Genomic DNA, 14,509 nt, shown 5'->3' on the forward strand with positions numbered 1-14,509 from the left:
CTGCCTAATTTTGTCCCATAAGGGGGGCACTGAACTGATTCTTTGCCCCGGGTGAAATAATGTCTAGCTTCCTCACTGGTACTGCCTATAAGAGTACCAGTACCAGCCGTTCTACTCTAATAAAGTAGAATGGCTAGTGGCTAGTAAAGGGGGAGAGGGGGCTTGGGTGGCCGGGGGGGGGGGGAGTTTTCGGGCCGCCATGGGAGAGACCTGTCAAAGTGGGCCAGCCTGGATAAAGTCCAGGGCCAAATTTTTGTCCCAGTCCAGCCCTGCTGGCAGGTCTCAGCTTTGCAAAGGGGGCGGGGCATGCTAGAAATTCTGCAGGGTGCCCAAACTTTTGCAGACGCCATTTTTTTGTTTTCTGTAATTTTGAAAGTGTAAATGATGGAAATAAAATGTAACTTTTTTTTGACATATTATAAGAATGTCTAATCTGTAATTTGATGCCTTTTGGAGATTTTTCCATCTTTCCTTGGCTTCGTTATGCACATTAATACACATTTTTACCTGGGGTGCCCAAACTTTGATGTCCTTTCATAGAGGGTATTATATACTCTTCTATTACAAAGCTCATAGACTGGTGGTTGTAATTTTGCTTTCTTTCATTTTTTTCTCTGTAGAGTTTATCAAGCTCAGTCTTCAATCTTTTCCAATGACAACCCACTCCGACCTCTCCTGGGTCCTATGGGGTGTCCTTATTATGGCAACTGAGGTCAGCACCGACATAGACAAGCCCACCGTTCCTCCCATGTTTAGTGGTCACCCATTCATGGTGGCGTGGAATGCGCCCACACAAGACTGCCAGCGCCGATTCAATGTGTCTCTTGACCTTCGACTCTTCAACCTCAATTCTTCCCCTAGTGAGGGGATTGTAGACCAGAATCTCACCATCTTCTACAAGGAGCGCCTGGGGCTCTACCCTTACTACGACAAGAACAACGTATCCATCAATGGAGGCGTGCCCCAGAATGTCAGTCTGCAGGCTCACCTGGATCAGATGTGGGATGGAATCAACAAATACATGACGTCATTTAATAAAACTGGACTGGGGGTCATTGACTGGGAAGAATGGAGACCCATTTGGATTCGGAACTGGCAGATGAAGGACATATACCGGCAAGCTTCCCGCCAGCTGGTGGCCTCTCGTTATCCAGACTGGACGGCCGAAGAGGTGAACAAGGAGGCTCAGTATCGATTTGAAAACGCCGCCCGCGAGTTCATGGTAGAAACGCTGCGATACGCCAAGGGCCTTCGACCCAACCAACTCTGGGGATACTACCTGTTCCCAGATTGCTACAACCACGACTACCTGACCAACTGGGATAGTTATACTGGTAAGTGCCCCGATGTGGATATGGCACGCAATGACCAATTATGGTGGATGTGGGAGGAGAGTACCGCCCTTTATCCATCCATCTACCTGGAACCTCCTCTCAGCAGTTCTGTAAACGGGCTCAAATTTGTTCACTATCGGGTGAAAGAGGCCATGAGGATCGCTTCACAACACACAGGGTACTCTCCTCCTGTCCTTGTGTACGCAAGACCCACCTACAAAGAAAACCTCAACCTTCTCTCCCAGGTGAGACAACACAATGAGCACAAAGGTCCCTTTCCCCGACTTGTTCCTTCCCCCCGACTTAGTTGGGGTAGGCAGTACACTTTGATGGGGGTGGGTCAGCCATGCCCCGTGACCTTTGACCTCTGGGAACCCGCCTTTTGACCTTTGACCTCTGGGGGAGGTCCCTGTTCCAATTCCTGAGTCCTAGCCTTATTCTCCAAGGGAAAACCCTAACCTTAACCCTAAGCCCATCACCCAAACCCTAACACCCAAACCCTAACCCTCATGTCCAGGGCCGTCTTTAAGGCAGGGCAAAAGGGGAAGCTGCCCTGGGCCCTGTCATTGTTGTGGGGCCCAAAGCAGCCGCCTCATACTTGCCAACTATGTCAGTTTAGTTAGTTAGTTAGTTTGTGAAGTGCTGCTACTAATGCTGCCCAGCTCTGCCCTATTGTTGTGTACAGATGACTCACCTGCAGACCCTGTGTTTACATGTAAATAACCGGCACTCATATGTAAATAGCGAGGTCCTTCATATGTAAATAGCTGAGGCCGACGCGTTTCATTTGTAAATAAAGGCGCCATTCATATGTAGATCATGCCCCTCTGCAGTAAAGAGATGATGTGCTGTAACCTCTAGCAACCAATCAGTGAGCAGTATTTCTGTACAGCAGTGGCGTAGCGTGGGGGGTGCAAGGGGGTCCACGGCCCCGGGCGCAAAATTTAGAGGGGCGCTGTCACGAGTGTGGAGAGGAGGGAGCGCCAAACAACAGATGGGACATAGTAACATATGCATGATGTCACCACTCCAGGCTTTACCAGTCATTATCAAGCACGCTCTCCTCTTCCCTACAGCCACCGCTGTCTCACACAGTGGATCATATGACCAGACTGGAGCTAGCTGAAAATAGCTATGTCCATGGGTCGGGGGCGCAAATTACTTGCCTCGCCCCAGGCGCTGACAACCCACGCTACGCCACTGCTGTACAGTAATCTCTAGCAAGCAATCAACAAGAAGAAATCATGTGCTGTAACCTCTAGCAACTAATCAGTGAGCCGTAATGTGTGCTGTAACCTCTAGCAACCAGTCAGTAAGTGGTAATGATATGCTATAACCTCGAGACCAACCAACCAATCCTAATCACTGCCTGATCTGATACAGTAAACTGATTTTAACAGGCTACCATTTTACCCCAGGGTTGAGTTAATGGCAAAAATGGGGGGGGGGGGCTAGAAAGGATATGGGTACTAGCCACTTTTGTCAATTATTGTAGAATAGATAAGAAGGTGAGGGTTAGGGGTCCCGGATACCATAGCAGATCATAGTCTCGAGATCAATATCTAGCTTCACAGTGTCAGAACCTTTAAGCCAGCCCAGCAACACAGTGAGCACCTTCCCAAATTTCAATGCGTCCCCCCAAGTGAGAGTCGCCGGACCCTTCTAAAAGACCAACCTTCTTTCCTGACTCTCTCCAGCAGGGGGCCTCCCCTGAGTCTCCTCCTTGGAGCAGCTTCCTCCAGACCAGGCAGGACAACCTCAGAACATGTTAGGCCCCAAAACAGGCTATTGGGCCTAACAGCAGAGGAGCTCCATCCAGCAGCACCTCCTCCATAAGCCTCAGCCCAGGGGGAACAGAGAGAGAGAGAGCACACGGCCTGTCCCAAATATTTATATACTCCCCCGTCACGCACCAGTGGCATAAACCTCCTACGGGATTGGCTGAAGAAAATAAAAACATTCATAACTTGGTTTTGTTTGTGAATCCTCATCCTATGACCAGTGATACCAGCGACATCTACTGGTGGCAGTGAGAAATGACAAGCCAATTTAAGCTTAGGTAAAATAGGGAATGCATATGTGGTCTGTTTGGTTGAAGGTTTAAGTCATTTGAATCAATGATTTTTTATTCTCTACCTTCAGATGGATCTCATTTCTACCATCGGGGAGAGTGCGGCACAGGGTGTTGCCGGGGTGATATTCTGGGGTGACGCAGACTACGCCAAGAACAAGGTGAGTGTAGCCCGGGCCGTATTGTGTGTTCTGATCCGGAGTTCCTCTGTAACAGCCATCCCTCTCTATTGCGCAAATAACGCGCGAGAAAAAAAGTTGCAATGACCGATATTTTATTCTCTAGGGTGTCTGCTAGAAAAAAATATATATAATGTTTGGGGGTTGTGATTAATTTTCTAGCAAAAAAATTTTGATTTTTACATGAAGGAGAGAAGTGCCAGAATAGGCGCGGTGGACATTTTTTTGTTGTCATTTTTTCAAATTAATTTATTTTTTATTGCATTTAAGTCCAAAATATGAGATGTGACGTCTTTTGGACCCCCACATCTTATATTTAAGAGGACCTGTCATGCTTTTTTCTATTACAAGGGATATTTACATTCCTTGTAATAGGAATAAAAGTGACCCAATTAAAAAAAAAACTGTTGTAAAATAAAAAAAAATAAAGTAAAATAAGAAAAAATAAATTAAAGCGTCTCAACCAGCTCACGCGCAGAAGCGAACGCATACGTGAGCAGCGCCCCAGCATATGAAAACGGTGTTTAAACCACACATGTGAGGTATCGCCGCGAACACCCCTATGGAGATTTTTAAAGGGTAAAAGTTTGGCACCATCCAGCGAGCGGTGCGCAATTTTGAAGCGTGACATGTTGGGTATCAATTTACTCGCCTTAACATCATCTTTCACAATATAAAATAAAATTGGGCTACTTTTACTGTTTGTCTTATTTTTTAATTAAAAAAAGTGATTTTTTTCCCAAAAAAGTGCGCAAATACGGTGTGATAGAAAGTATCGCAGCGACCGCCATTATGGGGTTGACCGCAAACCTTACTAATCCGGTTCTCCTTTCTACAGGAAACCTGCCAGAGTATGAAATCATTCCTGGATGAAGATTTGGGTCAATACCTCGTGAATGTCACCGCCGCGGCCTCCCTCTGCAGTCAGGCACTGTGCGGCGGAAACGGCCGCTGTCTGCGACAACCCAATGTCGCCGATGCCTTTCTACATCTCAACTCCACCAACTTCCGCATCGTGAGGGCGCCGCCGGGGTCCAACGCGTCTGTTCCGATGTGGGCGGAGGGCCGGCTGTCACCGGAGGACATTGCTCTTCTAAACGCACACTTCGAATGTCAGTGTTACCTGGACTCTCCTGGCTGCGGCTTTCAGAACCGTATGTACAATGGCGCGGAATCCATGGGGCCCTCCAGGGGCCACGTATGTTCCTGGGTATTCATTTCTCTACTGGTTGTAATACTGGAATGGAGATAACCTTGTGTAGGATACTCAAGAAAAACCTGAGCTGTGGTAGAGCCAATTGATTTCCAATCTGTCGCATCAAAATGGATTCGTAATTGCTAAAGTGCACCTGTCATGAAAGAAATACGGACCGCTGTTGACTTCTTTCTGAAAATGCCAACTGCGTGCAGTGGCGTTGCTATGGGGGCGCGGGCGGTCTGCGTACCAGTATTCTTGACTGCAGGTCCCACTGACCAAGACCTGACCAGAAACAAAAAAGCATCTGATAAAGTCATGAGTCCTTGTCTGAATATTGTTGATGCCAGACAGCCGAGAGTGGTATAGTAGACATGTGCAATTCCTTTATTTCCGAATTCGTTTTTTTAACAAATATTGACAAATTCGTTAAATCCAAAATTTACGAATTTTTAAATTTGGGAATTTTCGGAATCTCTGCACTTTCGAATTTCCAAAATTTCGTAACTCTGAGTCCGAGCCATCGTATCTATGCGCCCGATTCTTAGAATCAGTTACGCATAGATTCGTATTAGATCCGACTGGCGTAAGTCTCTTACGCCGTCGTATCTTAACTGCATATTTACGCTGCCCGCTAGGGGCGTGTACGCTGATTTATGCCTAGAAATATGTAAATCAGCTAGATACGCGAATTCACGAACGTACGCCTGGCCAACGCAGTACAGATACGCCGTTTACGTTAGGCTTTTCCCAGCGTAAAGTTACCCCTCTTATATGAGGCGTAGATGCGGCGTACCAATGTTAAGTATGGACGTCGTTTCCACGTCGAATTTTAAAAACTTTACGTCGTTTGCGTAAGTCGTTCGCGAATAGGGCTGGGCGTCATTTACGTTCACATCGAAAGCATTGGCTTTTTGCGGGTTAATTTGGAGCATGCGCACTGGGATACTTTCACGGACAGCGCATGCGCCGTTCGTAAAAAGCGTCATTTACGCGGGGTCACATAAAATTTACATAACACACGCCCACATCTACCACATTTGAATTAGGCGGGCTTACGCTGGCCTATTTACGCTACGCTGCCGCAACTTTCGTTTGAGAATACGGCACTTGCCTGTCAAAGTTGGGGAGGCGTAACGTAAATAGGATACGTTACGCCCGCACAAAGATACGCGATTCTACGTGAATCCGTGCCTTAGAATTTTAAAATTTTCAATATCTGAATTCAGATTCGAATTTCTTTATTTCCAAATTTTTGAATTTCCGAATTTCTGAATTCTGAATTTTTGAATTTCCGAACTTTCCAAATTTTCTGAATTTCCGAAAAAAGCTAAAAAACAAATGAAACGAAAACGAAAATGAATGAATTTTTCGGCAGTGCACATGTCTAGCATATAGCATTCTCAGGATGTGACGGACGTCGGTAATCTCTCCATCTCTCCAATCTCTGCATGTAGAGGAGATGGGGGGACTTTGTGAATTTCTACCTCCTATTCTCAGTGATGATCCCCGAAGATCCTCAAGCAGGAAAATCTCTCTGTTCCAGCCAGTCTGGGGTTTCAGGAAGATTCTTTTATTACATTTCTACCTCATTAGTGACCATCACATCCTTCCAGCAAGACTCTCAGGGAACCGCATGGCCAGTCACCTTCATCCCAGGATGTTCCTCTTTTAGTATTTTAGAGATTTATATTGTTTATTGACTTTACGTAAGATATGGATTTACATTGTTACATTGTTTATTTACTTTACGTAAGATATGGATTTACATTGTTACATTGTTTATTGACTTTACGCAAGATATGGATTTACGTTGTTACATTGTTTATTTACTTTATGTAAGACATGGACTTACATTGTTACATTGTTTATTTACTTTATGTCGGATATTTCAGGTGAAGAATGTATTTTACTGCCTTTGTTCTGGCAAAATTGGCACCTAATCCAGGGCGATCGGGGAGGGGGGCGGGGGAGGGGGGGGGGCAGTCATGGAAAAACAAAATAGTACAACTTGCTTTTGTCATTGAGGTTAATGAACGTTCAGGAGGAGAGGTAAAAGTAAAGTAAAGTAAACATTCTTCACATACCAAAGGCGGGTGCAATACTTCACTGACTGTGAATGATGATGGTGGAATAATAATACGGCAAAGGAGGATCTGCTGTGAATAAAGATGTCCACCCCGGTTCCCATACTTTAACTTTGTTTCCAGAATCTTCAAGGGAAGTCGAGTTATTTCTCAGGTCCTATTTATAAAGAGAAAACAACAGGAAAAAAAAACGAAGGGGTTTATTCCAAACTTTAGGAAAGTGGGAGGGGCCAGGCAAATAAATCTGTTATTCCTTTGGGGCAAACGTTCCTTTAGAACAGGGGGGTCACCAAACTTCCTAAACAAAGGGCCGGTTTAGGTTCCTTCAGACTTTAATGGGGCCGGACTAAGGCCAGTGGGAGTAACAAAATGAAATAGCATTTGTAGACGGAGGAATAGTGTCCCATCATTGGTATTAGTTGGAGGAATAGTGCCCCATCATTGGTATTAGTTATAGGAATAGTGACCCATCATTGATATTAGTTGGAGGAATAGTGCCCCATCATTGGTATTAGTTGGAGGAATAGTGGCCCTACATTGGTATTAGTTGGAGGAATAGTGCCCCATCATTGGTATTAGTTATAGGAATAGTGACCCCCTCATTGGTATTAGTTATAGGAATAGTGGCCCATCATTGATATTAGTTGGAGGAATAGTGCCCCATCATTGGTATTAGTTGGAGGAATAGTGGCCCTACATTGGTATTAGTTGGAGGAATAGTGCCCCATCATTGGTTTTGGTTGGAAGAATAGTGGCCCGTCATTGGTATTAGTGGAACGTATAGTGGCCCTTCATTGAGATTAGTTGGAGGAATAGTGGCCCTTCATTGAGATTAGTTGGAGGAATAGTGGCCCATCATTGGTATTAGTTGGAGGAATAGTGGCCCATCATTGGCATTAGTTGGAGGAATAGTGGCCCGTCATTGGTATTAGTTGGAGGAATAGTGGCCCATCATTGGTATTAGTTGGAGGAATAGTGGCCCCTCATTGGTATTAGTTGGAGGAATAGTGGCCCATCATTGGTATTAGTTGGAGGAATAGTGGCCCATCAGTGGTATTAGTTGGAGGAATAGTGGCCCGTCATTGGTATTAGTTGGAAGAATAGTGGCTCGTCATTGATATTAGTTGGAGGAATAGTGGCCCATCATTGGTAAAAGTTGGAGGAATAGTGGCCCATCATTGGTATTAGTTGGAGGAATAGTGGCCCATCATTGGTATTAGTTGGAGGAATAGTGGCCCATCATTGATATTAGTTGGAGGAATAGTGGCCCGTCATTGGTATTAGTTGGAGGAATAGTGGCCCATCATTGGTATTAGTTGGAGGAATAGTGGCCCATCATTGGTATTAGTTGGAGGAATAGTGGCCCATCATTGGTAAAAGTTGGAGGAATAGTGGCCCTTCATTGGTATTAGTTGGAGGAATAGTGGCCCATCATTGGTAAAAGTTGGAGGAATAGTGGCCCATCATTGGTATTAGTTGGAGGAATAGTGGCCCGTCATTGGTATTAGTTGGAAGAATAGTGGCCCTTCATTGATATTAGTTGGAGGAATAGTGGCCCATCATTGATATTAGTTGGAGGAATAGTGGCCCATCATTGATATTCGTTGGAGGAATAGTGGCCCGTCATTGATATTAGTTGGAGGAATAGTGCCCCATCATTGATATTAGTTGGAGGAATAGTGGCCCATCATTGGTATTAGTTGGAGGAATAGTGGCCCGCCCATCATTGATATTAGTTGGAGGAATAGTGGCCCATCATTGGTATTAGTTAGAGGAATAGTGGCCCGTAATTGATATTAGTTGGAGGAATAGTGGCCCGTCATTGGTAGTAGTTGGAGAATTAGTGGCCCTTCATTGATATTAGTTGGAGAAATAGTGGCCCTTCATTGATATTAGTTGGAGGAATAGTGGCCCGTCATTGGTATTAGTTGGAAGAATAGTGGCCCGTCATTGATATTAGTTGGAGGAATAGTGGCCCATCATTGGTATTAGTTGGAAGAATAGTGGCTCATCATTGATATTAGTTGGAGGAATAGTGGCCCATCATTGGTATAAGTTGGAGGAATAGTGGCCCTTCATTGATATTAGTTGGAGAATTAGTGGCCCTTCATTGATATTAGTTGGAGAAATAGTGGCCCTTCATTGATATTAGTTGGAGGAATAGTGGCACGTCATTGGTATTAGTTGGAAGAATAGTGGCCCGTCATTGATATTAGTTGGAGGAATAGTGGCCCATCATTGATATTAGTTAGAGAAATATTGGCCCATCATTGATATTAGTTAGAGAAATATTGGCCCATCATTGGTATTAGTTGGAGGAATAGTGGCCCATCATTGGTATTAGTTAGAGGAATAGTGGCCCGTCATTGATATTAGTTGGAGGAATATTGGCCCATCATTGGTATTAGTTGGAGGAATAGTGGCCCGTCATTGATATTAGTTGGAGGAATATTGGCCCATCATTGGTATTAGTTGGAGGAATAGTGGCCCATCATTGGTATTAGTTGGAGGAATAGTGGCCCATCATTGGTATTAGTTGGAGGTATAGTGGCCCATCATTGGTATTAGTTGGAAGAATAGTGGCCCGTCATTGATATTAGTTGGAGGAATAGTGGCCCGTCATTGATATTAGTTGGAGGAATAGTGTCCCATCATTGATATTAGTTGGAGGAATAGTGGCCCGTCATTGATATTAGTTGGAGGAATAGTGTCCCATCATTGATATTAGTTGGAGGAATAGTGTCCCATCATTGATATTAGTTGGAGGAATAGTGGCCCATCATTGGTATTAGTTGGAGGAATAGTGGCCCGTCATTGGTATTAGTTGGAGGAATAGTGGCCCATCATTGGTATTAGTTGGAGGAATAGTGGCCCATCATTGGTATTAGTTGGAGGAATAGTGGCCCATCATTGGTATTAGTTGGAGGAATAGTGGCCCGTCATTGGTATTAGTTGGAGGAATAGTGGCCCATCATTGGTATTAGTTGGAGGAATAGTGGCCCATCATTGGTATTAGTTGGAGGAATAGTGGCCCGTCATTGGTATAAGTTGGAGGAATAGTGGCCCATCATTGGTATTAGTTGGAGGAATAGTGGCCCATCATTGGTATTAGTTGGAGGAATAGTGGCCCATCATTGGTATTAAAAAAAAATATTTAGCACCAGCTGCCACTGCTTCTGACTGCACGTTTCTTGTCAGCACATGTGCATGCAGCAGGCCCTGATTGGCTCTAAGCTCTGCCCCTCCCTCTTCCAGTCTAAGAATTTAGAGATGGGAATGAGGGACACATACGTAGGCATAGGACACGCCCCCTGCCACACCCCCTTAAATGAACAAAAAAAAAGTTAATTACATTTACAAGGACTTTTTTTTATCACTAGTATTCTTTTATATTGGAGTTTGAAATTTACAAATGCAGCAATTTAGAAATCGGATGAAAGTTTAGCTCTGGGAAACACTTTTTGAAAGAAAAAAAGTGAATTTTTTATACAACTATAGAGATCCGACCAAAATGAGGGACAAATGAGGACAGAGGGACAGAGAGGGACATTTCTCCAAATCAGGGACAGTTGGGAGCTATGGGTGTGGTAACGATTACTCATAAAGAACATAATGTGCCATTCACCGACGTAATGTGTCCCAATAAATACAGAACAACAGACAAATCCTCCAGCAACCATTACTGAGATAATAAAGCTGTGGTTGGCTCCATCTAGTGGACAAATAACAGAATGCAGTCACTAGGTGCCGGAGGAAAGGAAGATTTAGCCGTACTGACATTCTGACATTCAGACACTAACCGACACTCAGGGCCGATCCTAGGGTCACAGGCGCCTGGGTGCAGAAATATTTCTGGCGCCCCCACATGGGCGTGGTCATTTTACTAACTCCTCCCCTTTACAAATGTTTCTATGGCAACGACTCAACCACAGAGATGCTCCCCCACAAAGTCTTCATTACCCTGGGGTCCTTACATGATCTCCTAACAATAAACACAATACAGGAAGAGAAGCAGAGTACATTATTGGGACCTGGAGGGGGGCTCTGTGGTGGACACAGAGAGGGCTTATGTTAGAAAGACCCCCAGATATACTACAGACATGATGCAGGAGATGGTCAGAGACTGCAGACATGATACAGGAGATGGTCAGAGACTGCAGACATGATACAGGAGACAGTCAGAGACTGCAGACATGATACAGGAGATGGTCAGAGACTGCAGACATGATACAGGAGACAGTCAGAGACTGCAGACATGATATAGGAGATGGTCAGAGACTGCAGACATACTACAGGAGACAGTCAGAGACTGCAGACACGATACAGGAGATGGTCAGAGACTGCAGACATGCTACAGGAGATGATCAGAGACTGCAGACATAGTACAGGAGATGATCAGAGACTGCAAACATTATAAAGGAGATGGTCAGAGACTGCAGACATGATACAGGAGACGGTCAGAGACTGCAGACATGATACAGGAGATGATCAGAGACTGCAGACATGATACAGGAGATGATCAGAGACTGCAGACATGATACAGGAGATGGTCAGAGACTGCAGACATGATACAGGAGATGATCAGAGACTGCAGACATGATACAGGAGATGGTCAGAGACTGCAGACATGATACAGGAGATGATCAGAGACTGCAGACATCGTACAGGAGACGGTCAGAGACTGCAGACATGATACAGGAGACGGTCAGAGACTGCAGACATGATACAGGAGATGATCAGAGACTGCAGACATAGTACAGGAGATGATCAGAGACTGCAAACATTATAAAGGAGATGGTCAGAGACTGCAGACATGATACAGGAGACGGTCAGAGACTGCAGACATGATACAGGAGATGATCAGAGACTGCAGACATGATACAGGAGATGGTCAGAGACTGCAGACATACTACAGGAGATGGTCAGAGACTGCAGACATGATACAGGAGATGATCAGAGACTGCAGACATGATACAGGAGATGATCAGAGACTGCAGACATGATACAGGAGATGGTCAGAGACTGCAGACATGATACAGGAGATGATCAGAGACTGCAGACATGATACAGGAGATGATCAGAGACTGCAGACATGATACAGGAGATGATCAGAGACTGCAGACATGATACAGGAGATGGTCAGAGACTGCAGACATGATACAGGAGATGGTCAGAGACTGCAGACATGATACAGGAGATGATCAGAGACTGCAGACATCGTACAGGAGACGGTCAGAGACTGCAGACATGATACAGGAGACGGTCAGAGACTGCAGACATGATACAGGAGATGATCAGAGACTGCAGACATAGTACAGGAGATGATCAGAGACTGCAAACATTATAAAGGAGATGGTCAGAGACTGCAGACATGATACAGGAGACGGTCAGAGACTGCAGACATGATACAGGAGATGATCAGAGACTGCAGACATGATACAGGAGATGGTCAGAGACTGCAGACATGATACAGGAGATGGTCAGAGACTGCAGACATACTACAGGAGATGGTCAGAGACTGCAGACATGATACAGGAGATGATCAGAGACTGCAGACATGATACAGGAGATGATCAGAGACTGCAGACATGATACAGGAGATGGTCAGAGACTGCAGACATGATACAGGAGATGATCAGAGACTGCAGACATGATGCAGGAGATGGTCAGAGACTGCAGACATGATACAGGAGATGGTCAGAGACTGCAGACATGATACAGGAGATGGTCAGAGACTGCAGACATGATACAGGAGATGATCAGAGACTGCAGACATGATACAGGAGATGATCAGAGACTGCAGACATGATACAGGAGATGATCAGAGACTGCAGACATGATACAGGAGATGGTCAGAGACTGCAGACATGATACAGGAGATGGTCAGAGACTGCAGACATGATACAGGAGATGATCAGAGACTGCAGACATCGTACAGGAGACGGTCAGAGACTGCAGACATGATACAGGAGACGGTCAGAGACTGCAGACATGATACAGGAGATGATCAGAGACTGCAGACATAGTACAGGAGATGATCAGAGACTGCAAACATTATAAAGGAGATGGTCAGAGACTGCAGACATGATACAGGAGACGGTCAGAGACTGCAGACATGATACAGGAGATGGTCAGAGACTGCAGACATAGTACAGGAGATGATCAGAGACTGCAGACATGATACAGGAGATGGTCAGAGACTGCAGACATGATACAGGAGATGGTCAGAGACTGCAGACATGATACAGGAGACGGTCAGAGACTGCAGACATGATACAGGAGATGATCAGAGACTGCAGACATGATACAGGAGACGGTCAGAGACTGCAGACATGATACAGGAGATGGTCAGAGACTGCAGACATGATACAGGAGATGATCAGAGACTGCAGACATAGTACAGGAGACGGTCAGAGACTGCAGACATGATACAGGAGACGGTCAGAGACTGCAGACATGATACAGGAGATGATCAGAGACTGCAGACATAGTACAGGAGATGATCAGAGACTGCAAACATTATAAAGGAGATGGTCAGAGACTGCAGACATGATACAGGAGACGGTCAGAGACTGCAGACATGATACAGGAGATGGTCAGAGACTGCAGACATAGTACAGGAGATGATCAGAGACTGCAGACATGATACAGGAGATGGTCAGAGACTGCAGACATGATACAGGAGATGGTCAGAGACTGCAGACATGATACAGGAGACGGTCAGAGACTGCAGACATAGTACAGGAGATGATCAGAGACTGCAGACAGAGCACGAGATGATTAGAGACTGCAGACATGATACACGAGTTGGTCAGAGACTGCAGACATGATACAGGAGATGGTCAGAGACTGCAGACATAGTACAGGAGATGATCAGAGACTGGAAACATGAAATAGGAGATGGTCAGAGACTGCAGACATGATACAGGAGATGATCAGAGACTGCAGACATGATACAGGAGATGGTCAGAGACTGCAGACATGATACAGGAGACGTTCAGAGACTGCAGACATGATACAGGAGATGGTCAGAGACTGCAGACATGATACAGGAGATGGTCAGAGACTGCAGACATAGTACAGGAGATGATCAGAGACTGGAAACATGAAATAGGAGATGGTCAGAGACTGCAGACATGATACAGGAGATGATCAGAGACTGCAGACATGATACAGGAGATGGTCAGAGACTGCAGACATGATACAGGAGACGTTCAGAGACTGCAGACATGATACAGGAGATGGTCAGAGACTGCAGACATGATACAGGAGATGGTCAGAGACTGCAGACATGATACAGGAGACAGTCAGAGACTGCAGACATGATACAGGAGATGGTCAGAGACTGCAGACATGATACAGGAGACAGTCAGAGACTGCAGACATGATATAGGAGATGGTCAGAGACTGCAGACATACTACAGGAGACAGTCAGAGACTGCAGACACGATACAGGAGATGGTCAGAGACTGCAGACATGCTACAGGAGATGATCAGAGACTGCAGACATAGTACAGGAGATGATCAGAGACTGCAAACATTATAAAGGAGATGGTCAGAGACTGCAGACATGATACAGGAGACGGTCAGAGACTGCAGACATGATACAGGAGATGATCAGAGACTGCAGACATGATACAGGA

At 45.3% G+C, this 14,509-nt stretch overlaps 1 protein-coding gene across 1 annotated transcript; it reads left to right on the forward strand.

Moving 5' to 3' along the window:
* The first annotated feature begins 628 nt into the window (after positions 1-628).
* Positions 629-4,837, forward strand: LOC120944794 (hyaluronidase-2-like). Its single transcript, XM_040358581.1, has 3 exons — positions 629-1,579; positions 3,477-3,566; positions 4,423-4,837. Exons 1-3 carry the CDS (start codon positions 653-655, stop codon positions 4,834-4,836), a joined length of 1,431 nt encoding a protein of 476 aa, XP_040214515.1. The 5' UTR covers positions 629-652; the 3' UTR covers position 4,837.
* Positions 4,838-14,509: the final 9,672 nt, after the last annotated feature.

The sequence above is a fragment of the Rana temporaria genome, chromosome 7, assembly GCF_905171775.1.
Source record: "Rana temporaria chromosome 7, aRanTem1.1, whole genome shotgun sequence".
In the NCBI taxonomy this organism is placed as follows: Eukaryota; Metazoa; Chordata; class Amphibia; order Anura; family Ranidae; genus Rana; species Rana temporaria.

Coding starts and splice junctions, on each gene's coding strand:
- LOC120944794 (XM_040358581.1), top strand. CDS start 653: ATGACAACCCACTCCGACCTCTCCTGGGTCCTATGGGGTGTCCTTATT. Junction 1,580..3,476: donor ACCTCAACCTTCTCTCCCAG/GTGAGACAACAC, acceptor CTCTACCTTCAG/ATGGATCTCATTTCTACCAT. Junction 3,567..4,422: donor CAGACTACGCCAAGAACAAG/GTGAGTGTAGCC, acceptor TCCTTTCTACAG/GAAACCTGCCAGAGTATGAA.